This window comes from Piliocolobus tephrosceles, chromosome 3, assembly GCF_002776525.5.
Source record: "Piliocolobus tephrosceles isolate RC106 chromosome 3, ASM277652v3, whole genome shotgun sequence".
In the NCBI taxonomy this organism is placed as follows: Eukaryota; Metazoa; Chordata; class Mammalia; order Primates; family Cercopithecidae; genus Piliocolobus; species Piliocolobus tephrosceles.
Window position 1 is genome coordinate 106,458,412 of NC_045436.1, and position 27,466 is coordinate 106,485,877.

General features: G+C 39.3%; 1 protein-coding gene across 23 annotated transcripts in view; it reads left to right on the forward strand.

The window, feature by feature from the left end:
• SEC31A (SEC31 homolog A, COPII coat complex component) overlaps nt 1-27,466 on the forward strand; it is a 75,565-nt gene that overhangs the window by 3,047 nt on the left and 45,052 nt on the right. For 18 of the 23 annotated variants that reach the window (XR_002733685.1, XM_023222446.1, XM_023222452.1 and 15 more), the window contains exons 2-10: nt 6,875-6,957; nt 7,893-8,016; nt 10,117-10,315; nt 13,201-13,296; nt 14,254-14,394; nt 16,948-17,090; nt 18,557-18,656; nt 26,682-26,843; nt 27,035-27,187. Coding sequence is in view for 22 of the 23 variants with exons in the window: in XM_023222446.1 (XP_023078214.1) it covers nt 6,879-6,957; nt 7,893-8,016; nt 10,117-10,315; nt 13,201-13,296; nt 14,254-14,394; nt 16,948-17,090; nt 18,557-18,656; nt 26,682-26,843; nt 27,035-27,187 (1,197 nt within the window). In the remaining variant the exon portion in view is untranslated. The remainder of the gene's footprint in view (nt 1-6,874; nt 6,958-7,892; nt 8,017-10,116; nt 10,316-13,200; nt 13,297-14,253; nt 14,395-16,947; nt 17,091-18,556; nt 18,657-26,681; nt 26,844-27,034; nt 27,188-27,466) is intronic. The other 5 variants (XM_023222436.1, XM_023222447.1, XM_023222455.1 and 2 more) reach the window with 2 other exon arrangements.

The following is a 27,466-nucleotide window of genomic DNA, read 5'->3' on the forward strand; positions in this document are numbered from 1 at the left end:
TAGCTGGGACTACAGGCGCCCGCCACCTCGCCGGACTAGTTTTTTGCATTTTTAGTAGAGACGGGGTTTCACTGTGTTAGCCAGGATGGTCTCGATCTCCTGACCTCGTGATCCGCCTGTCTCGGCCTCCCAAAGTACTGGGATTACAGGCTTGAGCCACCGCGCCCGGCCTCAAGTGATTATTCTGCCTCATTCTCCTGAGTAGCTGGGATTACAGGTGCGCACCACCACGCCCAGCTAATTTTTGTATTTTTCAGTAGAGATGGGGTTTCGCGATGTTGGCCAGGCTGGTCCCGAACTTCTGGCCTCAAGTGATCCGCCCACCTCGGCCTCCCAAAGTGCTGGGATTATAGGCATGAGCCACTGCGCCAGGCCAATAGATGTATTTTTGAAGGTTCATGGTTCCTGCCTCAGCCTCCGGAGTAGCTGGGATTACAGACGCCTGCCACCAAGCCCAGCTAATTTTTTGTATTTTTAGTAGAGACAGGGTTTCGCCGCTTTGGTCAGGCTGGTCTCGAATTCCTGACCTCAGGTGATCCTCCTGCCTCTGCCTCCCAAAGTGCTGAGATTACAGGCGTGAGCCACTGCGCCCGGCCTTCTTTTTATATTTTTGTAGTGATTATGTTCTGTTTAAAATAGTATTGAGTGAAACAGGTATTCATAGTATGAATTGTAATCACGTTTACTATTGAAAAAACATTACACACGGCTTTTAAAGTAAGTCTTGCTTGGGAAGTATGTATGGTTTACTCTAAAACCTTTTCCTGTTTTTGAACACGATGGCTCATGCCCCTAATCCTACAACTTTGGGAGGCTAAGGAAGGATGATTGCTTGAGGCCAAGAGTTCAAGACCAACCTGGCCAACATAGTGAGAACCTGTCTCTGTAAAAAAAAAAAAAAAAAAAAAAAAATTAAAATGCATTTTTAAAAATACATTTTTAGCAAGGTGTGGTGGCTCACTCCTGTAATCTCAGCACTTTGGGAGGCCGAGGTGCGCTGATCACGAGGTCAGAAGTTTGAGACCAGCCTGACCAACTCTGTCTCTACTAAAAAATATGTAAATTAGCTGGGGGTGGTGGTGTGTGCCTATAATCCCAGCTACCCGGGAGGCGGAGTTTACAGTGAGCCAATTTCATGCCATTGCACTCCAGCTTTGGTGACAGAGTGAGACTCCATCTCAAAAAAAAAAAAGACTTTTCATATTTTTAAGAAAATCATTTACAACTGAATGATTATTTCTAAGACAAGGAAATATTCATATCCAGATGTAACTATATTTTCATGGCATTCTTAGTAATTTTGAGAATGATTGCAATAAGTAGATTGATTATGGTACTCTTATTTAGTTAGATTCAGGGCATATAATATAGTTCTAGGCCATTGTAGTATAGTGATTCTTTTTTTTTTTTTTAATAGATGGTATTGAAACCTTATATTCAGTACAGGTTAATAAGCAGAACTGCTTCTCGCGGAACACTGAGTACTAAGGCTAAGAAATAAACTTTAGTAAATGCTTTGAATTCCCATTTAACCATTTTATGTTCGTATAAATGTGTCTCTTTCTTTCTCAATGTTACACATTAACCAAGCATTAATGAATTAGGTAGTCCTTGTACTTTAGCTCTTGGAAGTACTATTATTGTATTCCTTTTTTTTATAAGACAGCTATTTTGATTTCACTTTTAGAAATTATTCTGAAGTCATCTTATAACCTTTTCCCCCTTAACAATACGTTCTCCTTTTTTAAAAAGTAAATGATCCTTTAAAGAGTTAAGAATTTAAGAGTAAATGTTTTATCTGAAACTGGTCGTTCTAGTTCATTAGTCTACTTGTTTTCCCCTAAATATAAACTTTTAAAATAAATCGGAACTTTCTGCATATCTCCTAGTGTGTTAAGCAATTTTGAGTCTAAAAAGAGGTAAAAGTTTTGAAAAAAGACATTATTTGTCTAGTTGATGAGATAAGATAGCACATAAGGCAACTGGTTAAAAAGTAATCGGAAAATATGTCAACAATATGTGCCAGTAGAATGTTACCAAATGTTTATTAAAATAGAATGATATTACTATAAAATGCTTAAATTGTAGTACTGACAAATATAAACTTGTGGTAAGTATTTAGATCAATGTGGATTGAATCATCAGGGCAGTTTTCATGGAGGAACTGGAACTTGAATTTATTACTGAAGATTAGATGAGACAGTTGGCAAAGAGGAAGAAGAGGAAATTCATGTTAAGAAAATAAATGCCTTTTTTATATCTTAGAAAGTTGGAATTTTTTCCCCCCAAATAACCCTGAAGTTTTCTTGTTTAATCTCATGATAGCAGTAATCTTTAAAAATAGCAAGCCTATCAAAAGCACTAACCCATGTGCTAAGCACTTTGTTTGGTTCCCTATTATAAAACATATGATCTCATTGGAACCTCACAACATCCCATGAGGTTGTCACTCTTTTCCCTGTTTTACGAATGTAGAAACTGGGGCTCAGGGAGATTAAATAATGTGTCCAAAGTATCATAGCTAATAAGTGGCAGAGCCAGTAGTCAAATTGAGGATTAATTCCAGAGACCATGCTTTTAGCTATGTGATACATCCTGCCTCCTAATCTCACTTTGCCCTAACCTAACACAATTTCTAAAATGCATTTCTTCAATTTCATCATGCATGCTGGTTTCTTTGTTACTGTTTCTCCTAAATGTTAGTATTTCCTCTATAATATAAAAATTGAATACCTGAACTTGTTGGAAGTAATAAGAACTTGGACTCTGGAGCTAAACTTGCGAGTTCTGATCTTGGCTCTAGCCCCTTGCCCCCTTGCTAGCATGTACAGATTGTCTAACTTTCCGGGTCTTAATTTTTTCCTCTATAAAATCTCCTTCAAATATAAACAATTTGCAGATACAAGACTCGGGGCATATGTTTAAGGCAATTTTAAGGAAAATGTTAGAGGATAGACTCTGGAGCTAAGTAAGGAAACTGGCAAAAAAGTCCTGTTGGATAGCATTGAGTATCCTTTTTAACTGCAGGACTGAGACTGGAACAAAAGTGAGAATGAGGAAGAAAGAATAAAATGTAAATATTAAATGTCCAATAATATAGGACTTGGTTATACGACTAATAAAAAGAGAAGAGGAAAGAAATTGGAAGTAGAATAAGTTTGTGAATTGCCACATCTGTAATGGTTATGAGTCAGAGGACATCATTTAAAGCTGACAAATCAGTTAGTAGAAGTATAAGCAGTTCAAAGGTAAACACTGAGAAAGATAATGCTATTGATTGTAACTGTGTTGTGTGGAGAGGCAGTAAGATTATACAAGCTAATTTCATAAGTGCTCATAGTAGAGAGTTATTGTTTCTGTGTAAAGAAATAGAGGATTAATGGTGTTAAGTAAAATATTTAAAATTACAGTTAAAAAGATAAAATCAAACACATTATAATGAAAATATACATCATCCTAATTATCAGAAAAATGCTAATTGCACAAAAAAAGATGAAAGACTTTTTAAAAATTATTACCCAAAGATATTAAACCAAAGTAAAATATGACAAAACTAAGACCAACCATGTCTGTCATGTCAATACATTTTAAATGTCCTTAGCTAACCTACTGAAAAGATTTTCAAATTAGATCACCAATAAAATCTGTTGGTTTTTTGTTTTTTTGTTTGTTTGTTGCCGTATAGCTAATGACGACATAGTTCTGAAGGGCAAAAGTATACATATAAAAGCAAACAAAAGATGGAATTCAGACCAAAAGTCATTATTTCAGATAAAGAAGGATATTCATAAAGCTAAAGTGTACATTTGACAGTGAATTTGAACATTATGATTGTGCACCAAATAACTGTATTAAATAACAAAGTAATTTTTGTAAAGCAAAAGTTTCAGGAGATACCATGAGAAATAAACATAAATATATTAGCAGTAAGAGACTTAATTTACTGTTTTGGTCCAAGGTAGATCAAGTGGACAAAAAAATAAGGATATAGGATATCTAAACAAATCAATAAAGAGGATTTAATTAATATATATTGAGCTCTAGGTCCTGAAAACAGAGAACACCCCTTCTTTTTAGGTCCCAAGAATAATTCACAAACATTTACTATATAGGTTCCTTTGATAGGAAAGTAGGAATTAACAGGCACAAGGGATTTTAGGACAAGGGAACTACTCTGTGTGATACTATAATGACAGATACATGTTGTCATATGTTTGTCAAAACCCATAGAATGTACAACACCTAGAGTGAGCCCTCATATAAATTGTGGAGTTTCAGTGATAATGATGTGCTCATGTTAGTTCATGGATTGAAACAAATAGACCTTTATGATGTGCGATGTTGATGGTAAGAAAGGTTATGTGGTTGGGAACTGTATAGCATTTTTTTGTACTTTGTGCTCAACTTTTCTAGGAACGTAAATCTAAAAGATAAAGCGTATATATATTTTTTTAATCAAAATCCTATGAAAGGTAAAGAGTTTTTTTTTTAAAAAAAAGCAAAGTAAAAAGATAGTCTATCAACTTAATAGAAAAATTGTCAAATGATGGCCAGCTGTAGTGGCTCACCCCTGTAATCCCAGCACTCTGGGAGGCCAAGGAAGGTGGATCACCTGAGGTCAGAAGTTCGAGACCAGCCTGGCCAACATGGTGAAACCCCATCTCTACTAAAAATACAAAAAAATTAGCCTGATGTGGTGATGTGTGCCTGTAATCCCAGCTACTTGGGAGGCTGAGACACCAGAATCGCTCGAACCCTGGAGGCGGAGGTTGCAGTGAGGCGAGATCACGCCACTGTGCTCCAGCCTGGATGACAGAAAGAAACTCCGTCTCAAAAAAAAAAGAGAAAAGAAAAATGGTCAAATGATACATGACTAGACAGAAGAGATGACAGAAAAGGAAATACGGTTGACCCATACTCATGTAAAAAAAGATGTTATACATTATTTATAATATTACTATACAGAGCTAACATTTTTCTTTTTGTTTTTCTTTTCTTTTTTTTTTTGAGTCATGGTCTCTCTCTGTCGCCCAGGCTGGATTGCAGTGACGCGATCACGGCTCACTGCAGCCTCAACTTTCCGGGCTCAAATGATCCTTCCTCTTCAAACTTCTGAGTAGCTGAACAGGCGTGCATCACCATGCCCGGCTAATTTTTGTATTTTTTGTAGAGGTGGGATTTCACCATGTTTTCCAAGCTGGTCTTGAACTCCTGGGCTCAAGCAATCGGCCTGCTTCGGCCTCCCAAAGTGCTGGCATTACAGGGCTGAGCCACTGCACCTGGCCTTTCCTTTTTTAATGTTGCAAAAAATCTAAAAGTGTGACAGTATACTATGGTAAGGCTGCAGGGCAAGAAGTAATCGTATATTACTCTTGGTAGTATGAAAAGGCACAATTGCCATAGAGGACAACTTGGTAATATTCATCAAAATTAAAATTGCATTAACCTTTTAACTTAGCAATTTTACTTCTGGAAAGTTATAGCTGTCCCTTGTTTTTAACGAAATAACATGTGCAGATGACCATTTATTTCAGCATTTTTTATAAAAATAGCTACAAACAGCTTAGGTGTTTGTTGGTATTTGACTAGGTAATTATGGTACATCTTACAGTGGAGTACTGTGCCATTTCAATGTATTTATGTAAAAATAACAAAGATCTTTAAAAAATGCATAATACTATACCTTTCTAATTTTTCCATCAAAGTAACTTTTTTTTTGAGACCAAGTCTCGCTCTGTCACCCAGGCTGGAGTACAGTGGCATAATCTCGGCTCAATGTAACCTTCACCATCTGGGTTCAAGTGATTCTTCTGCCTCAGCCTCCCAGATAGCTGGGATTACAGGCATGCATCACCACACTTGGCTGATTTTCTTATATTTTTAATAGAGACGGGGTTTTGCCCTTTTGGCCAGCCTGGTCTCGAACTCCTGGCCTCAAGTGATCCAACTGCCTCGTCCTCCCAAAGTGCTGGGATTGCAAGCATGAGCCACCACACCTGACCCCATCAAAGTAACTTTAATGACAGAAAATACGTAAACAAGTGGTATATGGGATTATACCTTGAAGTGACCAGTTTTCTAATAATTTCTACTTTATCTTTAAAATCTGTGGGCTTACTGTATTCTCTCTGTTTTAATTTTGAATTAATTTTTTAAACTGCTCTTATCATTGAGTAATCCTACTCCAGGAAGTTGTACCTTGTTTATTTTTTGGCTGCTCTTACCCATAATGTTTTGTCACCCATCCTTGTTGGATAAACACAGTGTAGCAAAGTTAATTCTTCAGGTACCACCTCATTATTTTTGTGGGCTATTTTTCTAGACCGATTCAACTGAAGAACTATAATCTGTAGACAGAATAGACCAGTATTTGTCTCAAAGTAGTTTATCAAGTTTGTCTTCTTTTTTTTTTTTTTGAAGTGGAGTCTCGCTGTCTCGCTCAGGTTGGCGTGCAGTGGCACAATCTCAGCTCACTGCAAGCTTCACCTCCCAGGTCATGCCATTCTCCTGCCTCAGCCTCCCGAGTAGCTGGGACTATAGGTGCCCACCACCACGACTGGCTGATTTTTTGTATTTTAAGTAGAGACAGGGTTTCACCATGTTAGCCTGGATGGTCTCGATCTCCTGATCTGCCCGCCTCGGCCTCCCAAAGTGCTAGGATTACAGGCATGAGCCACCGCGCCCAGCCTCAAGTTTGTCTTCTTTCTATTTAATATTTCCAACAAATGACACCTAAACCAAGTTGATTTATTTGCATTTGGGCATTACTAATGTTGTAGTGGTTTGTTCAGTATGTTTCTGTGTAAGATATCTGTGTTCTGTGTTAGACATTCAAATCATTCAAATCTATTTCTTTGTAAAATATTCTTTTTAGCAGGATGAAGTTAAAGGAAGTAGATCGTACAGCCATGCAGGCATGGAGCCCTGCCCAGAATCACCCCATTTACCTAGCAACAGGTAAGTTCAAAGGAGAGAAGATAGTATGAGTTACCTAATTTCCTCTCTTCTGCGTCTAGCTTATTCAGGTTAATCTTTATCTTCTCTGGAAAACCTCTCTCTCCCTGGCAAGTTACCGACATTCTCTCAGCCAAGTTCAGTGTTCTTCCTGTGCGTTCCCATACTATTTTGATCATGATGTGTTACATCTAAAATAGTTTCCTTCACAGGAATTATATTATCTTTATTCCTCCAGTATTAAGCACAATAGATGGCATGTAAAAAAAAAAAAAACACAATTAATATCAGTTTGAATGAACGAAGAGCAATTTTGATGTTAGCATTTTTATATAAAAAGAATTAGTTATATCATGTATGTCTATAAGCAGATATAGTAAATCACAGGACTTTTTTTTTTTTTTTGAGATGGAGTCTTGCTCTTTCACCCAGGCTGGAGTGCAATGGCATGATCTCTGCTCACTGCAAGCTTTACCTCCCTGGTTCATGCCATTCTGCTGCCTCAGCCTCCCGAGTAACTGAGACTACAGGCGGCCGCCACCACACCTGGCTAATTTTTTAGTACAGGTGGGGTTTCACCGTGTTAGCCAGGATGGTCTTGATCTCCTGACCTCGTGATCCGCCTGCCTCGGCCTCCAAAGTGCTGGGATTACAGGCGTGAGCCACCGCGCCCATCCCCAATCGTGGGACCATTTTTACAGAGATTTTTAAATATCTACAGGCTTAAAAAATTATTTGCACTACCCACTTTTATAAACATCTTCTCCTAGCCCTGTGCCAGAATCTCATTGCTATAGTGATTTAAGCGTCTGCTCAGTGGTATATGTGCAGCATTCATGAGCAAGAGAATTGAAAAACATGCTTTTAACTTTGGTTTTGTAAGGTTTCTCTGAGTCTCATTTTTGTGTGTATAGTTACCATAAATATATTTTCTATAGGAACATCTGCTCAGCAATTGGATGCAACATTTAGTACCAATGCTTCCCTTGAGATATTTGAATTAGACCTTTCGGATCCATCCTTGGACATGAAATCTTGTGCCACATTCTCCTCTTCTCACAGGTATGAGGTTCAGCTTTAAATTCATGTGATTATTTAATTATATATTGTTTTGATTCCTAATGTGAGTGTATTTTTATGGAAGTAAAAGTAGTGTTTATATGTCCTATTGACTTTTTTTTTCCTTTGCTTTTTTGAGACAGAATCTCACTTTGTAGCTCAGGCTGGAGTGCAGTGGCATGATCTCGGCTCACTGCAACCTCCACTTGCTTGCTTCCTCAAGCAATTCTTGTGCCTTAGCCTCTCAAAGAGCTGGGATTACAGGTGCGCACAACCCCGCCCAGCTAATCTTGTATCTTTAGTAGTGACAGGGTTTTGCTATGTTGGCCGGGCTAGTCTTGAACTCCTGACCTCAAGCAGTCCACCCATCTCAGCCTCCCAGAGTGCTGGGATTATAGGCATGCAGAACCACGCCTGGCCAGTATGTTCCGTTGACTTTTTTATTGCTGTTATATGTAAGGTGGGAAGGAGAGGCTGTAGTTTCTAGCATTTTTTTCTGGGTTTTGTGTGTGTATGTGTGTGGTTTTTTTTTCTTTTTCTTTTGGGGGATGGAGTTTCACTCTTGTTGCCCAGGCTGGAGTGCAGTGGTGCAATCTTGGCTCACTGCAACCTCTGCCTCCTGGGTTCTAGCGATTCTCCTGCCTCAGCCTCTTGAGTAGCTGGGATTACAGGCATGTGCCACCACACCCGGCTAATTTTGTATAGAGTTCGTTTTTCTTTCTCCTTTATTGTGCCTGTTTGCAAAAAGGTAGATGTACTAGGAAAGAAGTAGTCATAATAAGTATTAGTAGTGATTATCTCTGAATGGTAGCTTATTTTTATTTTCTTATGTTACAATATTTAGAAATATATTTCATAGTTTTGTTGACATGATTTCTAATACACTAGATAACTAGGTATTTGGATCATACTTTCAAGTACTTATGCCCTATTGTAATGCAGAGAAAGGATGTCTTCGTTTGAGTAATAAAATAATCTTTATTGCCTCAGTATCTTAGCAGGGTTTAAAGAGATTGCTCTTTAGCTGACAGAATACAGCTCAAATCATGCAGTTTCACGGGACTGCTCATATTCTTCAGAGCTGTCACAGTGGGATGGGAACCCCAGATACCTTTTGTCTAGTAGTTTTTCTGCTTACTACCATTTGTATCATCATATACCTTTCTGCCTTCATATTTCATCTCCATTCTGGATCATATATTTTATTCTCCAATAGTAGGAGTACTTGTCATAATATAATCTTGATGTCGTTTTTCTACTGTTAGAATACATTCTTTTTCTTAGAAAATTTCACATGACTCCTTTAACACCTTTACTATTTAACAGACCACTTGTTAGTGACTCTTGTTTTTTTTTTTTCAGACAAAGGTCAAAGCATGAGACGCTTCTATAGTCAAATGAACAGCGTTTTTACTTTTCAAGGGAAGTGATTGATTAGCTCTATTTTACAGTGAACCAGAGGCAATTTAAGAAGATTAAAACTTAGGGTCTCACCGTTTCTAAATGGTAAAATCATTCTTTTTTTGAGACGGAGTCTCGCTCTGTCGCCCAGGCTGGAGTGCAGTGGCCGGATCTCAGCTCACTGCAAGCTCCGCCTCCTGGGTTTACGCCATTCTCCTGCCTCAGCCTCCCGAGTAGCTGGGACTACAGGCGCCCGCCACCTCGCCCGGCTACTTTTTTGTATTTTTTAGTAGAGACGGGGTTTCACCATGTTAGCCAGGATGGTCTCGATCGCCTGACCTTGTGATCCGCCCGTCTCGGCCTCCCAAAGTGCTGGGATTACAGGCTTGAGCCACCGCGCCCGGCCCGGTAAAATCATTCTTAAGCTCATATTTTTTGACACACAACTCAAGTATATTTTGTTACACTACCTTATAAGAGTTTTTACTCTTTAACGATTATAAAATCAAATATGCAAATATGAGTATAAATAAAAAATGAAATACTATTACACCAAAGTCATACATAGTTACCAGGAGTGGTGGGGAAGTAATATATTTGGACTGTTTATGAAAACATTAAAAATTAAATGTATAATTTCAATTTTTTGTCTACATTTATTTGACTTTAAGAATGAGTTATTTTATTCATTTTCTCCTGTAGATACCACAAGTTGATTTGGGGGCCTTATAAAATGGATTCCAAAGGAGATGTCTCTGGAGTTCTGATTGCAGGTGGTGAAAATGGAAATATTATTCTCTATGATCCTTCTAAAATTATAGCTGGAGACAAGGAAGTTGTGATTGCCCAGAATGACAAGCATACTGGCCCAGTGAGAGCCTTGGATGTGAACATTTTCCAGGTAAGACTTTGACATTCATTCATAATTCTTAGACTGTGTGCTGCTCTTTTGATATCAGTATATGAATCTACTATGCCTCAGTTTTGGAACTGAAAGTTGAAAAACTGTGTGGCTATACAGGTTGACAAGTGTTTGTTTAAAGAATGGTGGGTTCAGAATTGAGATCAGGGTTAAAAATACTACCTCCATGAAAAGGATCAGACTGATAGGTTTTTTTTTTTTTGAGATGGAGTCTCGCTCTGTCACTAGGCTGGAGTGCAGTGGCGTGATCTCGGCTCACTGCAGCCTCCGCCCCCTGGGTTCAAGTGATTCTCCTGCCTCAGCCTCCTGAGTAGCTGGGACTACAGGTGCGTGCCACCACGCCCAGCTAATTTTTGTACTTTTAGTAGGGACAGGGTTTCACCATGTTGGCCAGAATGGTCTCTTGACCTTGTGATCCACCTGCTTTGGCCTCCCAAAGTGCTGGGATTACAGATGTGGGCCACGGTGCCCGGCTGGCTGATAGGTTTAATTAAGTCTGAAGATGTCATGCCATTCGAATAGACACTTTATAAACATTAAGAGCCCCATAGGTTGGAAACCTTGCCTTTTAAAAGTTCATGCTAGTTCAGCATTAGGCTGGTGCTGTGATGTCCAGGTTAATTCACTGTTTTATTAATTGAGAAATTTTGTGTTTATGACAGAGATTAATACTCTATGAAATGATTAGAAATTAAATGTAATGGCTGGGCATGGTGGCTTACGCCTGTGTAATCCCAGCACTTTGAGAGGCCGAGGCAGGCAGATCACAAGGTCAGGAGTTCGAGACCAGCCTGGTCAACATGGTGAAACCCCGTCTCTACTAAAAATACAAAAATTAGCTGGGCATGGTGGCAGGCGCCTGTAATCCCAGCTACTCTGGAGGCTGAGGCAGGAGAATTGCTTGAACCAGGGAGGCAGAGATTGCAGTGAGTTGAGATCGTGCCGTTACACTCCAGCCTGGGTGACAAGAGCAAAACTGAAAAAAAGAAAAATTAAATATAATGCAATTAACAAATAGTCAATTAAGATTCTTTGTACTGCTGCCTTCATAAACTTTACTGGGTGTTAATTATATAAATGCACAGCTTAATAAAGATCTTAGCCTGCACAGGATGGTGAAACCGTGTCACTGCAGAAAATGCAAACAATTAGCAGAACATGGTGGCATACGCCTATAGTCTCAGCTACTCGTGTGGATGGCTTTAGCCCGGGAGGTCTATGCTGCAGTGAGCTATGATCGCACCACTGCACTCCAGCCTGGCTGACACACAGAGACCCTGTCTGGGGGAAAAAAAAAAAAAAAAAAAGACCTTGAGTTAATAGGATACTAGATTATAACAACCAAAAATGAGTATTAAGAAAATTTTAAATAGTTCCTTTTCTTATATTATAAATAGATCCTTAGGGTATAGCAATACAGAAACCCAACTTGTTTATTTCTTTTTTGTTGTTGTTTTATGTTTTTTGAAACAGGGTCTTGCTCCCTCCCAGGCTGGACTGCAGTGGCTCATGGCTTACTGCAGTCTTGACCTCCTGGATTCAAGCAAGTCTCCTGTCTCAGCCACCCAAGTAACTGGGACTACAAGCATGAGCCATAACACCAGGCTAATTTTTGTAGAGACAGTGTTTTTCTGTGTTGGTCAGGCTGGTCCTGAACTCCTGGGCTCAAGTGGTCTTTCTGCCTTGGCCTCCCAAAGTGCTGTGACTACAGGCATGAGCCACTGTGCCCGGCCTTCATTTCTATAGTTTGTGGTATCTGCTGTTTAGCTAACTCCTTTGTTAATTGTATGAAGCAGCTGATGATTTTTAATAAAGTATTTTGTGTTATAGGTAGCTACTACCATAGAATTTCTCTTTTTTTAGTTATATGCCAGCTGATAAGAGAATAATTTGTAAAAGTAAATAGTAGTGGATGAAGGTCAGTATATGAAGCCCATTGTCCTCCTATACTTTGTATTACAATTTCAGGTTCTTTTTGACCCGTAAGGTTTGTACCAGAGAAAACCTAGAAATATTGCCACCTGGAACAAGATTGAGTGTATATGAACTAGAAATATGAGAAGAATTATGACAAGAGATTTTACTAGGGCTATATTGATTCAGCTCTGGAAGCTGACTTTGAAGTATACTGAGAAAGATACCACAGTTTTAGGATTCAGCTTTTTATGAAAGCAATAATTGATTACCTTTTTAATCTTGTAAATTAAATCTCCTTCCAGAGATGCAAAGATATAAACAGTAATCCTCACGTGGTTGCAAGACTGATTAAGAATTTATCCGGCCAGGCTTGGTGGCTCACACCTGTAATCCCAGCACTTTGGGAGGCCAAGGCAGGCAGATCACCTGAGGTCAGGAGTTCGAGACCAGCCTGACCAACATGGAGAAACCCCGTCTTTACTAAAAATACAGAATTAACTGGGAGTAGTGGCGCATGCCTGTAATCCTAGCTACTTGGGAGGTTGAGGCAGGAGAATCGCTTGAACCCGGGAGGCAGAGGTTGCAATGAGCTGAGATTGCGCCATTGCACTCCAGCCTGGGCAACAAGAGCAGAACTCCATCTCAAAAAAAAAAAAAAAAAAAAAGAATTTATCCATATCATTTTTAAAATAATATCTTGCATTAAAATTAGTTTGTTCTCAGTAGACATCTTTTGTCTTTGTTAAGTAGAATTTTATGTTTTTCTAGAAAACTTTAAATTTTGAAAGAATTTATGCATAATTTAGAAATGCATGCGTATGTTTTTCACTTTTTAAATTAAATAGAAAAATTGTGTATGCTACATCTAGTATCTAACTCTGAACTGAGTTATTCTGAATTTTCTTAATTATGCATAAATGCTATTTAGTTATGTTTTCTTCTTACAGACTAATCTGGTAGCTTCTGGTGCTAATGAATCTGAAATCTACATATGGGATCTAAATAATTTTGCAACCCCAATGACGCCAGGAGCCAAAACACAGGTATTTTTATACTGATTTTGATCATTGTAATAAAAAAAGCCAAAAGTAGTTCTTCTAAGCCCACTTACTTCACTTTTAAGGCTTCTCACACAAAACATATATGTTTAAAATCGTTGTTTAGATGTTACTGATTTTTCTTCAGTAAATTATTAATAAATATGTTTCTTCAAAGTATGAGTAAGTCCTTCAAGAGCAGATATTTATTTAGTATCTCCCACCTGGTAGACACTGGTCATTGTACTAGGCATACAGTAGTAAACAAAATGAACAAAGATCCTTAATAATTGTTTTAGATCTAGTATAATTATTTTCGTTCTTTGTGTGATAGCTGCTCTGTGTTTTAGCAACAACCAACCTTCTTAAAACACACTTAGGCAAGACCATGGAAGGCAAGGTTTAAAATAAATACCTCAAGCCCTTTGCCTGTGTATTTCTAGTAAGTTTGATAAGAACAGTCTTCTGTTCTTCTTTATGTTGTGTAGGCTATCCAATTGAGGAGCCATTGTAACTGGCTCTAACATTCTGGCAATGTGAGAGGTAGCATAATGATAGCATATGTACTAGCATTTATAAAGGTATTTTGCTAATGGTCTAGGCTGTAATTTTGCCCTGCCTAGTTTTCTGTCATAGTCACCAACACCTACTTCGTGGTCCATGATCTACCTTGCAGCAGTTGCAAAGTAAACAGTACTTGGTTTATAGCAGGAATTCAATAAAATTCTTGTTGAATGAGATATTATTAAACAAGATAATACACTTGAAATGGCATGTACCTGCACTTTAAATCGTATAATTGTACGTGTTGAGAATGTAGAGATATAGGACTATAAAGCAAATTTGTGGGATAAATGGATCAGATTTTTAAGTAATATACTTTTCAGAATGAAGGATCCAATTTTACAGTTAAATTTGATTATAACAGAGAAACAGTTTTTATTAACTGTTTATTCCTTGTAGCCGCCAGAAGATATCAGCTGCATTGCATGGAACAGACAAGTTCAGCATATTTTAGCCTCAGCCAGTCCCAGTGGCCGGGCCACTGTATGGGATCTTAGAAAAAATGAACCAATCATCAAAGTCAGTGACCATAGTAACAGAGTAAGTATGTGATTGACTTGTGATGAACATGTTGTATTTCTGCTGTAGGTATTCCTGTGTTGTTTGTCAGAGTTGACAACAAATCAAATTTCTGTGAAGTCAAATCCTGTTTTTTCGTTAATCAGTCATGTTAGAATGAATGTTTGTTTTTTTTCCTCTAAGGGAAAATCATAAAATTTTTATGATTTTATGGAAATTGGAAAATCATATCCAATAAATATGTTGGATATTATTAATGATGAAGAGAGATTGGTTAATCAAGGAACTTATTCCATGGTATACTGGTTGTTTTACTTTGCTAGCTGTTTTAAAACATTGCAGCAACCTTTTTTTCTTTTTTTTCTTGAGACGGAGTCTCTCTCTGTCGCCCAGGCTGGAGTGCAGTGGCGCAGTCTCGGCTCACTGCCTCCCGCATTCAAGCAATTCACCTGCCCCAGCCTCCCAAGTAGCTGGGATTACAGGCACGCGCAATCACGCCTGGCTAATTTTTGTATTTTTAGTAGAGACAGGGTTTCACCATGTTGATCTGGCTGCTCTCGAACTCCTGACCTCATGATCTGCCTGCCTCGGCCTCCCAAAGTGGTGGAATTACAGGCCTGAGCCTCTGTGCCTGGCCATTGCAGCAACTTTTTAATTCATCTTTAGCTTTTCTTAGAATGTAAACATTTTTCTTGCTGGGAACTTCATCACTGTGAACTTGTAATATTTGACTTCTTGGCCTAATCTCTTCCTCTGATTAGGTACTGCTAAAATGAGCTAATATATTTCCAGCACTTCCCATAGAGCACATTAAATTCTGAACCTTATAGGTATCTTAATTTTTTTATGTCATTAGGTGCTATAAAATAATTAGATATCATTTGGAGCCTTTTTTTTGTTTATGAGTACATTGCATGGTTTGACATTTTCTAAAATAAGTTTGCAAAAAGTCAGAGTATACATATGTAATTTAAAAACAACAATAACAACAAAAAACTATTTGGGAGAACACTTCTTCAGAGTATTGTTTTCAAATGAATCAGGAGTTTTAAAACGAAAGTGTCAATGGAATAAACCATACCAGAAGCATTTTAGTCATTTTGTGGAACATTTAATAGAATCTGAACTTGCAGATAGTTCCTAATAATGTTAGTTTATTCCATATGAAAATTTAAATGGTAGTTTTTGCTTAAGATATTTTGCCTTGAGTTTTCTGATAAAATAGAGGAAAAATGTGGGGTTTTTTTGTGTCTTATGTGTGTCTTAATCTTTTTTCTTTTTTCTTTAAGGGTTTTTTTTTTTTGAGATGGAGTCTCACTCTGTCTCCCAGTCTGGAGTGCAGTGGCGCAATCTTGGCACTCCAACCTCCGCCTCCTGGGTTCAGGCAATTCTCCTGCCACAGCCTCCCAAGTAGCTGGGATTACAGGAGTCCGCCACCATACCTGGCAAATTTTTGTATTTTTAGTAGAGATGGTGTTTCACCATGTTGTCCAGACTGGTCTCAAACTCCTGACCTGGTGATCCGCCTGCCTCAGCCTCCCAAAGTGCTAGAATTACAGGCGTGAGCCACCACGCCCAGCCTGTATGTGTTAATCTTTTATCTTTTTTTTTTTTTTTTTTTTCCCATTTTTCTGAAAGTATTTTAAATGTGTATAAAATGTTTTCTCTACTGGCCGGGCGCAGTGGCTCAATCCTAGCACTTTGGGAGGCCGAGGTGGGCGAATTGCCTGAGCTCAGGAGTTCAAGACCAGCCTGGGCAACAGGGTGAAACCCCTTCTCTACTAAAATACAAAAAATTAGCCAGGCATGGTGGTATGTGCCTGTACTCCAGCTACTGGGGAAGCTGAAGCAGGAGAATAACTTGAACGTTGGAGGTGGAGGTGGCAGTGAGCTGAGATCGTGCCACACTGCACTCCAGCCTGGGTGACAGAGTGAGACTCCATCTCAAAAAAATAAATAAATAAAATGAAATGTTTTCTTTATATTTATAGTTTTGATAGTAAAACTCATTTTTGGTATACAGTTATTCTGACTCAGAATGGTTTTGTGTGTATCAAATAGCTGCATGAATTGAGAAAATATTCAAATATCTTACTTTTAAGACTACTGTTTAAGACTTCAATAAAATTTGGTAGTTTTACATTTTGTTTTGTATTGTTTTTTAAAATAAACTAAGGCCAGGCGCGGTGGCTCATGCCTCTAATCCCAGCACTTTGGGAGGCCGAGGTAGGTGGATCATTTGAGGTCAGGAGTTCGAGACCAGCCTGGCCAACATGGTAAAACCTCATAACCACTAAAAATACAAAAATTTGCTGGCATGGTGACTTGCACCTGTAATCCCAGCTACTTGGGAGACTGAGGCAGGAGGATCACTTGAACCTGGGTGAGGTGGAGTTTGCAGTGAGCTGAGATGGCGCTACTGCACTCCAGCCTGCCTGACAATAAATCATAAATAAAATAAGCCAAAGCTGATGTTTTTTTACTATTTGTTTCAATAAAGGCATGTTTCTCGTTTTAGTTTGGTTTTTCATAAAGTAATATGATTCATAAAATGTGAACCTTAACAATCTGCAGATGCATTGTTCTGGGTTGGCATGGCATCCTGATATTGCTACTCAGATGGTCCTTGCCTCCGAGGATGACCGGTTACCAGTGATCCAGATGTGGGATCTTCGATTTGCTTCCTCTCCACTTCGTGTCCTGGAAAACCATGCCAGGTATCATGCTGCTGTTCCAAAGAACTTGATTTGTTTATTTTCTGAACATGTTGGTGATGTTTTTGTGACCAGAAATATACCATAGGACATAGGAACTTTTTTTTTTTTAGACAGAGTTTTGCTGTGTCACTAAGGCTGGAGTGCAGTGGCAAGATCTCGGTTCACTGCAACCTCTGCCTCCCAAATTCAAATGATTCTCCTGCCTGAGCCTCCTGAGTAGCTGGGATTACATGCATGCACCACTACGCTCAGCTGATTTTTATAGTTTTAGTAGATATGGGGTTTCACCATGTTGGCCAGGCTGGTCTCGAACTTCTGACCTCAAGTGATCCGCCCACCTTTGCCTCCCAAAGTGGTGGGATTACAGGCATGAGCCACTGTGCCTGGCTACCATAGGTACTTAATGTTTATATCAGTTTTGAGTCAATGCTAAAATTGGTTTTGTTATCCATTGTTTTGCTTAAAGTCACAGTTTCTGAATTAAGTAAGGACTTACTGCAGTTAGATTTCATGCCCTTCCATAGGTAAAACATTTCACCGTACCTAAGTTACTTGTGTGTGTGTGTGTATGCATGTATAATCCCAATATAATTTTTATACAATTGGGATAATGTGTGCATATAGTTAGATAACTTTTTTCGTTAATCCTGAATACTTTATAATGAGGTAAGAAGTTGATTTTCACAAAATGATAAGTATACTTTTTAGATGGGGTCTTGCTGATTTGCCCAGGATAGAGCCACCATAGCTCACTGTAGCCATGAGCCTCTGGGCTCAAGTAATCCTCCTGCCTCAGCTTCATGAGTATGCCTGGAACTACAGGCACATGCCACCATAACTGACTAATTTTCAAATTTTTTGGTAGAGACGGAGTGTCGTTATATTGCCCAGGTTGGTTTTGAACTCCTGGCCTCAAACAGTCCTCCTGCCTTGGCCTCCCAAAGTGTACAGAATAATTTTTATCTACATATTTTCTCATTGAAAGGTGGTCTGTAATTTATTGTGAAATAGTCTCTTGGGCATTTGTTTTCACTTTTTCGCTATCATACACTGTACTATATTGAACATCTATGTCTTTGTAATGATCAGATAGCATATACGTTACTAAGTTGCCTCTGAAAATATTGCATTTATTTTATTTTTATTTCTTTTTTGGTTTGTTTTTCTTTTTTTATTTTATCTTATTTTTGAGATGGAGTCTCACTCACTCTGTTGCCCAGGCTGAAGTGCAGTGGCACGATCTCAGCTCACTGCAACCTCCACCTCCCAGGTTCAAGTGATTCTCCTGCTTCAGTCTCCTGAGTAGCTGGGATTACAGTTGTGAGCCGACGTGCCCGGTGTTGAAACTCTTGCATTTAATTGTATTTCTGTTAACAATGTGTGAATCTCCAAAGCCTAGGCAGAAATAATTGAGATTTGGTTTTCTTAAGATTAAAAATTTCCTTATTCCTATATGTTTTTTATAGGGGGATTTTGGCAATTGCTTGGAGCATGGCGGATCCTGAATTGTTACTGAGCTGTGGAAAAGATGCTAAGATTCTCTGCTCCAATCCAAACACAGGAGAGGTATGGGGAGGAAATGTTTCTCAACCTTGTAGCCCTTGTAGTATGTTACTTCTGGCTACATAAGAAATTTTCTATGTAGATTCTTTAGTGGATTACTATGTGAAAAGTATGTGGAGGTGTGTGTGCAGTGTTTATTTGGCTGCAATTTTATCAGGAACATAATCTAAGCTCAGCTTTTTAACCAGAAAAATCAGTAATTGAAATAGTATATTTTAAACTAGTAATCATCCCCTCCTCATTTCCAATAATGTATTTATTACCTAGACTCAGAAATACTTTGATTTATTTCACATGTGGTTTATGGGAATCATTATCTTCGATGTAGGATTGTTCAAGGTTTGCATCTTTTGTCTGCTTTACCATTCCTGAGGATCCTGTTTCACTTCTGGAAATTGATATAGTTTTCCAGTCTCTCTTCTGAATGATAAAGCAAGAATATAAATTATAGCTTTTATATTTTTACCTTTTTTATGTGAAGGTAGATTATTGCTAGTGCTTATGTAGTTTGATAGAATGCTAATAAAAATAGTGTCTTCGATAAGTTTTCATCTATATTGTTAAAATTAAAACAAGCCCTTTAGTTATTTGGTTTCTGGTTTAAGAGTCGTGGATGTAACAATATAAAATATAGAATCATTAACATTAGGGGAGACGAGAAGAAAATTAATAAATTTTACTGCATATCATTTGTAGGATGAATAACAAAAATCTTAGTTTTACACTGTGCCTTGCCAAGTAAATTCAAAATTCATGGAACTTACTATTCTGTCATCGTTTTCTCTGTTATATAATTTAATTAGATGAATTTTTGCCTGTGATTAGTTGTGTGTGCTTGGACTTTGAAGGAAGAGACTTTTAGTATATGCTACAACTAAAAAATTGGATTTTGTTCAAATACAAGTAAGGAATAGATAAATGATCTAAGTTTTATCAAACCACATATCTTTTGAAACAAAATAAATACCAAAGACACAAGCAGGCTGAATACCTTTTCAATTAATTCTATTTTTTAATAAAATGAAACATTTTAAATGTCACATGGGCCAGGTGTGGTGGCTCACGCCTGTAATCTCAGCACTTTGGGAGGCCAAGGCTGGCTGGCAAAACCCCATCTCCATAACAAATACAAAAATTAGCTGGCTGTGGTGGCTTGTTCTGTAGTCCCAGCCACTTGGGAGGCTGAGGTGGGAGGATTGCTTGAGCCCAGGAGGTCAAGACTCCAGTGAGCTGTGATTGCGCCACTGCACTCCAGCCTAGTCATCAATGTGAGACCCTGTCTCAAAAATAAAAAAAAAAAGGAAAAAAAAAAGTCTCATGAAGCCAGAGTTAAGTTCATTTGACTTATCGTAAAGTCCTAAGGTGTTGCTTCTATGAATAGCGGTTAACCACCATACTAACTTTGAGTTCACAACAAGCATTACATTGTAAAGCTTTCGTATAAGCCATTTTCTATTTTTTTTTTATTACTATTACTATTTTTTGGTCAGGATCTTGCTCTGTCTCCCAATGCAGTGGCACCATGACAGAGCACTCAAACCTTGACCTCCCAGGCTCAGTCAGATAGCAGGGACTACAGGGACTCAGCCTCCCAGATAGCAGGGACTACAGGCATGTACCATCATGCCTGGCCAAGTTTTTGTATTTTTTTGTAGAGATGAGGTTTCGCCATGTTCCCCGTGCTGGTCTTGAACTCCTGGGCTCAAGCAGTCTGCCCACCTCAGCCTCCCAAAGTGCTAGGATTATAGGCGTGAACCACCACAACCAGCCTCATATAGGTCATTTTCTATAGTTCTTTCTCTGTCATTTTCTTTCTAAAGGAAGCTGGTAATGCCGAATTCTGTTAGGATTCTGCAGTGATAGGAAGGGTGTGTACAGTACATGTTTCTCTCATGATTAAAAGTCAAATTTCTTGGTGAATTCTTCCTTCTCAAGATTGATTTTAAAATTTGATCCTCAAGTAACCTAAATATGGTGGTTGTTTGGGTCTTACCAGACAAAAACAATTGGACAGGACATCACTTATCTTTTAGAGTTTAAAAAGTTGGCTCTAGGCCGGGTGCGGTGGCTCACGCCTGTAATCCCAGCACTTTGGGAGACCAAGGCGGGTGGATCACTTGAGGTCAGCAGTTCAAGACAAGCCTGGCCAATGTGGTGAAACCCCGTGTCTGTTAAAAATACAAAAGTTGGGCTGGGCGCAGTGGCTCAAGCCTGTAATCCCAGCACTTTGGGAGGCCGAGGCAGGTGGATCACGAGGTCAGGAGATCAAGACCATCCTGGCTAAGACGGTGAAACCCCGTCTCTACTAAAAATACAAAAAACTAGCCGGGCGTGGTGGTGGGCGCCTGTAGTCCCAGCTACTCGGAGGCTGAGGCGAGAGAATGGCGTGAACCCGGGAGGCAGAGCTTGCAGTGAGCTGAGATCCGGCCACTGCACTCCAGCCTGGGCCACAGAGCGAGACTCCGTCTCAAAAAAAAAAAATACAAAAGTTAGCCGGGCATGATGGCGGGTGCCTGTAATCCCAGCTACTTGGGAGGCTGAGGCAGGAGAATTGCTTGAGCCCAGGAGGTGGAGGTTGCAGTGAGCTGAGGTCGCTGCCACTGCCCTCCAGCCTGGGTGACAGAGGGAGACCCTGTCGCAAAAAATTAAAAAAAAAAAAAAAAAAGGTGACTCTAATAGAGTGTGCTGGTCTTTCAAATGCATCCACTATTTTGAACACAGAAAAACCTCAGTTTTTAAAATGTGTTTATTCAAATCCGATTGAAATTTTAAGTCACATTCCTGTTAATCAGAATAGGTCCTCATAATGAATCATTCTTGTATTTTAAAAAATCTTAGTATTCTTTTTCCTGGCTACAGATACTTTCTACAAAAAATTGTTCAATTTAGCTATACTTGTTGACCACGTTCATTCAGGTGTTTTGGTTGCGAAGTGGCCATACTGAAGGGGTGACCTGCCCCTCCACACCTGTGGGCGTTTCTTGTTAAGTGAAAGGAGAGACTTGAGGAAAAGAAATGAGACACAGAGACAAAGTATAGAGAAAGAAAAAGTGGGCCCAGGGGACCAGCGCTCAGCATACAGAGGACCCATGCAGGCACCGGTCTCTGAATTCCTTCCGTATTTATTGATCGTTATCTTTACCTTCTTAGAAAAAGGGAAGTGACAGGATAATAGGATCATGGTAGAGAGAAGGTCAGCAGTAAGACGTATAAATAAAGATCTCTGTGACGTGAATAAGTTTAAGGAAAAGTGCTGTGCCTTGATATGCATATGCAAACATCTCCATAAACCTTTTTAGTGCATAAAGAGCAGCACTTTCAGCCCTAAGGCGGTTTTCTCCTTTCTCAGTAAATAGAACATACAATCGGGTTTTACACCGAGAAGTTCCATTGCCCAGGGACGGGCAGCAGACACATGCTTTTCTCTATCTCAACTGCCAAGAGGCCTTCTTTCCTCTTATACTAGACCTCCTCAGCACAGACCCTTCACGGGTGTCAGGCTGGGGGACGATCAGGTCTTTCCCTTCCCACGAGGCCATATTTCAGACTATCACATGAGGAGAAGCCTTGAACAATACGTAGCTTTCGTAGGTAGAGGTCCCTGCGACCTGGGTACTTGAGATTAAGAGAATGGTGATGACTTTTCACAAGCATACTGCCTTCGGGCACTTGTTTAACAAAGCACACCCAGCACAGCCCAAAATCCGTTAAACCTTGAGTCACCACAGCACATGTCTCTTGCAAGGACAAGGTTGGGGGTAGGGTCACAGATTAACACATCTCAAATACAGAACAAAATGGCGTCTCTTATGTCTACTTCTTTCTGTATAGACACAGTAACAGTCTGATCTCTCTTTCTTTTCCCTTCATTTCCCCCTTTTCTTTTCAACAAAACCACCATTGTCATCATGGCTCGTTCTCCATGGTCGCTGTCTCTTTGGAACTGTTGGGTATACCTGCAGACTAACAGCAGACAGAACAGGCATACAAGGATTAATATGAAATTTACAATAGTCATACTTCAGATGGTTTTAACCGAAGTGACAGAGTTAAGATTTGCAAGGCCATCAGCACCTCCTGCAGTTGCCTCAGTTTCTGGTACCAACACAGAGATCACATACTTCACAAAGTAATAACAAGTGGAGGCAGGATGAGATCACTGACCACAGGATGGTGTTAAAATTAAAATTAAAATTGCATTGTCATTGATAACATCTTATCAGGAAACAGGGTTTGAGAGCAGGCAACCTGTCTGACCAAACTTTATTAGGTGGGAATTTTCTCATCCTAATAAGCCTGGGAGCGCTACAGGAGACTGGGGCTTATTTCATCCCTTCGGCTTCGACCTTAAAAGACAGCACGCCTTGAGGGGGTCATTTATAGGCCTACCCTCAGAGCGCATTCTCTTTCTCAGGGATGTTCCTTGCTAAAAAAAAGAATTCAATGTTATTTCTCCTATTTGCTTTTAAAAAGAGGAGAAATATGGCTCTGTTCTGTCCAGCTCACCGGCGGCCAGTTCAAGGTTACCTCCCTTGTTCTCTGAATATCGCTGTTATCCTGTTCTTTTTTCAAGATGCCCAGATTTCATATTGTTCAAACACACATGCTCTACAAACGATTTGTGCAGTTAACACAATCATCACAGGGTCCTGAGGTCACATACATCCTCCTCAGTTTACAAAGAAGATGATGGGATTAAGAGATTAAAGACAGACATAGGAAATTATAAAAGCATTAATTTGGGGAACTAATAAGTGTCCTTGAAATCTTCACATTTTATGTTTTTCTGCCGTGGCTTCAACCAGTCCCTTCGTTCAGGGTCCCTGACTTCCTGCACGTCTTTTCTTCTGATATCACCACCTTGTTCATCTTGTGAGTCAGTGGTGCTCGATTATGGTGTTTCCGTCTCCATGGAGGCACTTCTCTTGCCATCTCCGATGGGTTCATTGTAGAACTTCAAATGTTTAGTGGGTATTCAAACTGATTTTCTCCTGGTGAAATATAAGCAAAACCTCTTACCCAGGTTATCACCTTCCCTATTTCCCATGTCTTATTTTTGTTGTCTTTCCACCAAATCAGTTTTCTTTCATGTGGGCTGTTCTTTTTGCCAGTAAGATGTTGTTCAGCAGAAGTAGTAGTCTGATTTCTATAAATGTTTAAAAAATTTAAAGTATAGAGTGCTAGATTAAGTTGCATCTGAGGAGTGGTACATTCCTTACTGTCTCCCCCTTCTTTTTGTTTAATTAACTGAGTTTTGAGTGTTCTATTAGTTCTTTCAACTATGGCCTGTCCTTGGGAATTAGAAGGAATTCCTGTTGTATGTGTAATTTTCCACTAATTTAAGAATTTTTGGAAAGCTTTAATATAATATCCTGGTCCATTGTCAGTTTTAATTTTTTTTGAAACTCCCATTACAGCAAAACAAAATAATGAATGTTTTTTTTAACATGGGAAGTACTGTCTCCTGTCTGGCATGTTGCCCATATGAAATGTGAATAAGTATCAACTGTTACATGAACATATGATAATTTTCCAAATGAAGGTACATGTGTAACATCCATTTGCCATAATGCGTTAGGACACAGACCTCTGGGATTAACTCCTGCCTCTTGAGTGGGCAGGTGTAGTACTGGACACTGGGTGCAGTGTTGTACAATATCTTTTGCCTGTTTCCATGTGACATCAAATATTTTTTTTTAACCCTGCTGCATTTACATGAGTCAAAGCATGAAGTTCTTGTGCTTTTATGAATGCAGAGGATACCAGTAAGTCAGCTTGTTCATTTGCTTTAGTTAAAGGTCCTGGTAAATTAGTGTATGCTCGAATATGAGTAATATAAAATGGGAAATTCCTTTTTCTTACAGTTTGTTGTAATAAATTGAACAGCTGGTTTAACTGATCATCCATGCTGTATTTAATTAGAGCTGTCTCAACATCCCTTGTAGCCTGTACTACATATACAGAATCTGATACAATATTAACAGGTTGATTAAAACCTTGTAACACTGTAATGACTGCAACCAACTCTGCCCTTTGAGCCGATTGATACTGAGTTTTGAGCAGCATCTTGAAGCCTTGCTACAAAATCAGGGTAAGGCTCTTTAGAGCCTTGTCTTATTGTATTGAAGGAGGGGCAGGCGGTTTCTGGGTCTTGGATTTTCTCCCAGGCCCTAAGGCGGATAGCCCTAATTTGCTCAATGGCCTCATTTGGCATTATTACTTGTTGACTAGCAGTGCTCCAATTCTGACCTGTTCCTAATACTTGATCTACATCTATGTTAATTGGAGGATTGGCAGTCCTATCTCTTCGGACCTGTTCTTGTGCCCCATCAATCCACCAAGTCTTAAATTGTAAAAATTAAGAAGGTGAGAGTGATGATTTTGTCAGAATCTCCCAATCATAAGGAATGAGTCTATGTCCATGAGCAATGGAATCTAATAATGTTCTCACATAAGGAGAGTGGGGTCCATACTGTTCTACTCCCTCTTTCATTTCTTTTAGCATTTTTATAGAAAAGGACTCATATCTGGCTTCAGCTATGAGAGGCTCTCTCTCTTGGGCCCCTGCTCCAGGTGGTCTTGATTCTAATATTACTGGGACATTGCCACGCTTCAATATCTCCTTGGTTTTCTTGCCTCATCAAATAATTTTATGTAATGCACTACCCTATCCACTAGGCGGTGCTGTAGGATTAAGTCTCATGGTGGGCGGCTGAGGCTATAGCGCCCTGCCCTGTGGCGCTGGAAACATTCCTGGCTGTCCATACGGATTTTCTGGGGGCAGCCGATACTGAAGTTCGGCTGGTGGCCAGTATTGATAGGCTACTGGTGGCTGGGTCTTATTTTCTACTGGCTGATAGTGTGGACACTGTATTTGGATTGGCATTGCCATGACAGAGACTCTATCTTTTTCTATTTGATCTTCTTTTGGAGTTTGTACTTGTTTAACCTGCATTTGAGGTTGTAAAGTTACAGGCATCTGAGCTGCTGTAAGAGGAGTTGGCCATTGTGGTTTGGACTCTGATGGCTCTGCTAATTCTGGACCTTTTTCTTCTAACTTTAACATTTCAGGATATATCACCTCCTGTAATTGATTATCATCAACATTTTGCATTGACCGAGCCGTTACCGGCTCTGCTACACATTTATAATGTGAACTTTCTGTTCTTTTCTGGGATTCTATCCCTGCCTCTTTTTGACAATCTACTGCACAGCTTTCAGGGACATAAGAAACTGAAACGCTATCTTCCTCTGTTTGAAACAGTTCTAAAGCTACTTTAATAATGACCCAATCATTCCATACTATAAGTGGGATGATTTTACCTTCCCTTCTTGCTTGTTTTAATTCTTTGCCAATTTTTTCCCAGTCTTTTAGATCTAAAGTTCCCTGTTCCGGAAACCATGGGCAAAACTGTTCTATTGTTTGGAATAGCGTATTAGATTTTTGGTAGAGACTTTAATTTTTAAGAGAGTTTTAATAAAGCTAAGATAAGAGGTATATTTACTTTTAGTTTGCACCATTGTTACCCTAGGTTCTTCCAAGTGCACAAGCTTACTGCAAGGCTGACTGTTAACGTACTCGGGAGTCTCTCATCGACTTGTCCTCAATGACCACGCTCGAGCGTACCTTCACCTTAGAGAAAAGCACCCACTTTGGGCACCAGATGAAGGGGTGGCCTGCCCCTCCACACCTTTGGGCACTTCTTGTTAGGTGGAATGAGAGACTTGAGAAAAGAAATGAGACAAAGTGACAAAGTATAGAGAAAGAAAAAGTGGGCCCAGAGCACACAGAGGACCCATGCCGGCACCAGTCTCTGAGTTCCCTCAGTATTAGTCACTACAGCACATGTCTCTTGCAAGGACAAGGTTGGGGGTAGGGTCACAGATTAATAGCATCTCAAATACAGAACAAAATGGAGTCTCATGTCTACTTCTTTCTATATAGACACAGTAACAGTCTGATCTCTCTTTCTTTTCCCCACACCATACCATTTTCTGAGTGTTGTTGTTTGTTTTTTGTTGGCCTAGGTGTTATATGAACTTCCCACCAACACACAGTGGTGCTTCGATATTCAGTGGTGTCCCCGAAATCCTGCTGTCTTATCAGCTGCTTCGTTTGATGGGCGTGTCAGTGTTTATTCTATCATGGGAGGAAGCACAGACGGTTTAAGACAGAAACAAGTTGACAAGGTAATAGGAAGTGTTAAAGTTTTCTATTATAATGCCTGAAAAAAGTACGTGTTGTGTAATATTTTGAAATGACTTCACTGATTAACAGTGCTGGTTAATTGGACAATTGTGATTAAAAATTTTTTGGATATGACTGGAAAAAAATGAAAGTTTGTATATGGTCAGATTCTCATGTTCTTAATCTTTTTTAGCTTTCATCATCTTTTGGGAATCTTGATCCCTTCGGCACAGGACAGCCCCTTCCTCCATTACAAATTCCACAGCAGACTGCTCAGCATAGTATAGTGCTGCCTCTGAAGAAGCCGCCCAAGTGGATTCGAAGGCCTGTTGGTGCTTCTTTTTCAGTAGGTGGATTTTGTTTTTATGGTCCATAGTCACAAAGGACTTTTTATACCAAAGTGTTATTACAGGATCCCTCTGATGGAAGAAGTTGGGGTTTAAGTTGAGATTTGAGATGTATTTGTGGGTATTTCCTCATTCAAAATGGTTTCTCTGAAAAACTGGAACCTACTCTTTTTTTTCCCTTTTTTAAAAATCATGGTAAAATATACATAAAATTTATCATTGTATCCATTTTCAAATGTACAGTTCAGTGGCATTAAGTACATTTACATTGTTGTTGT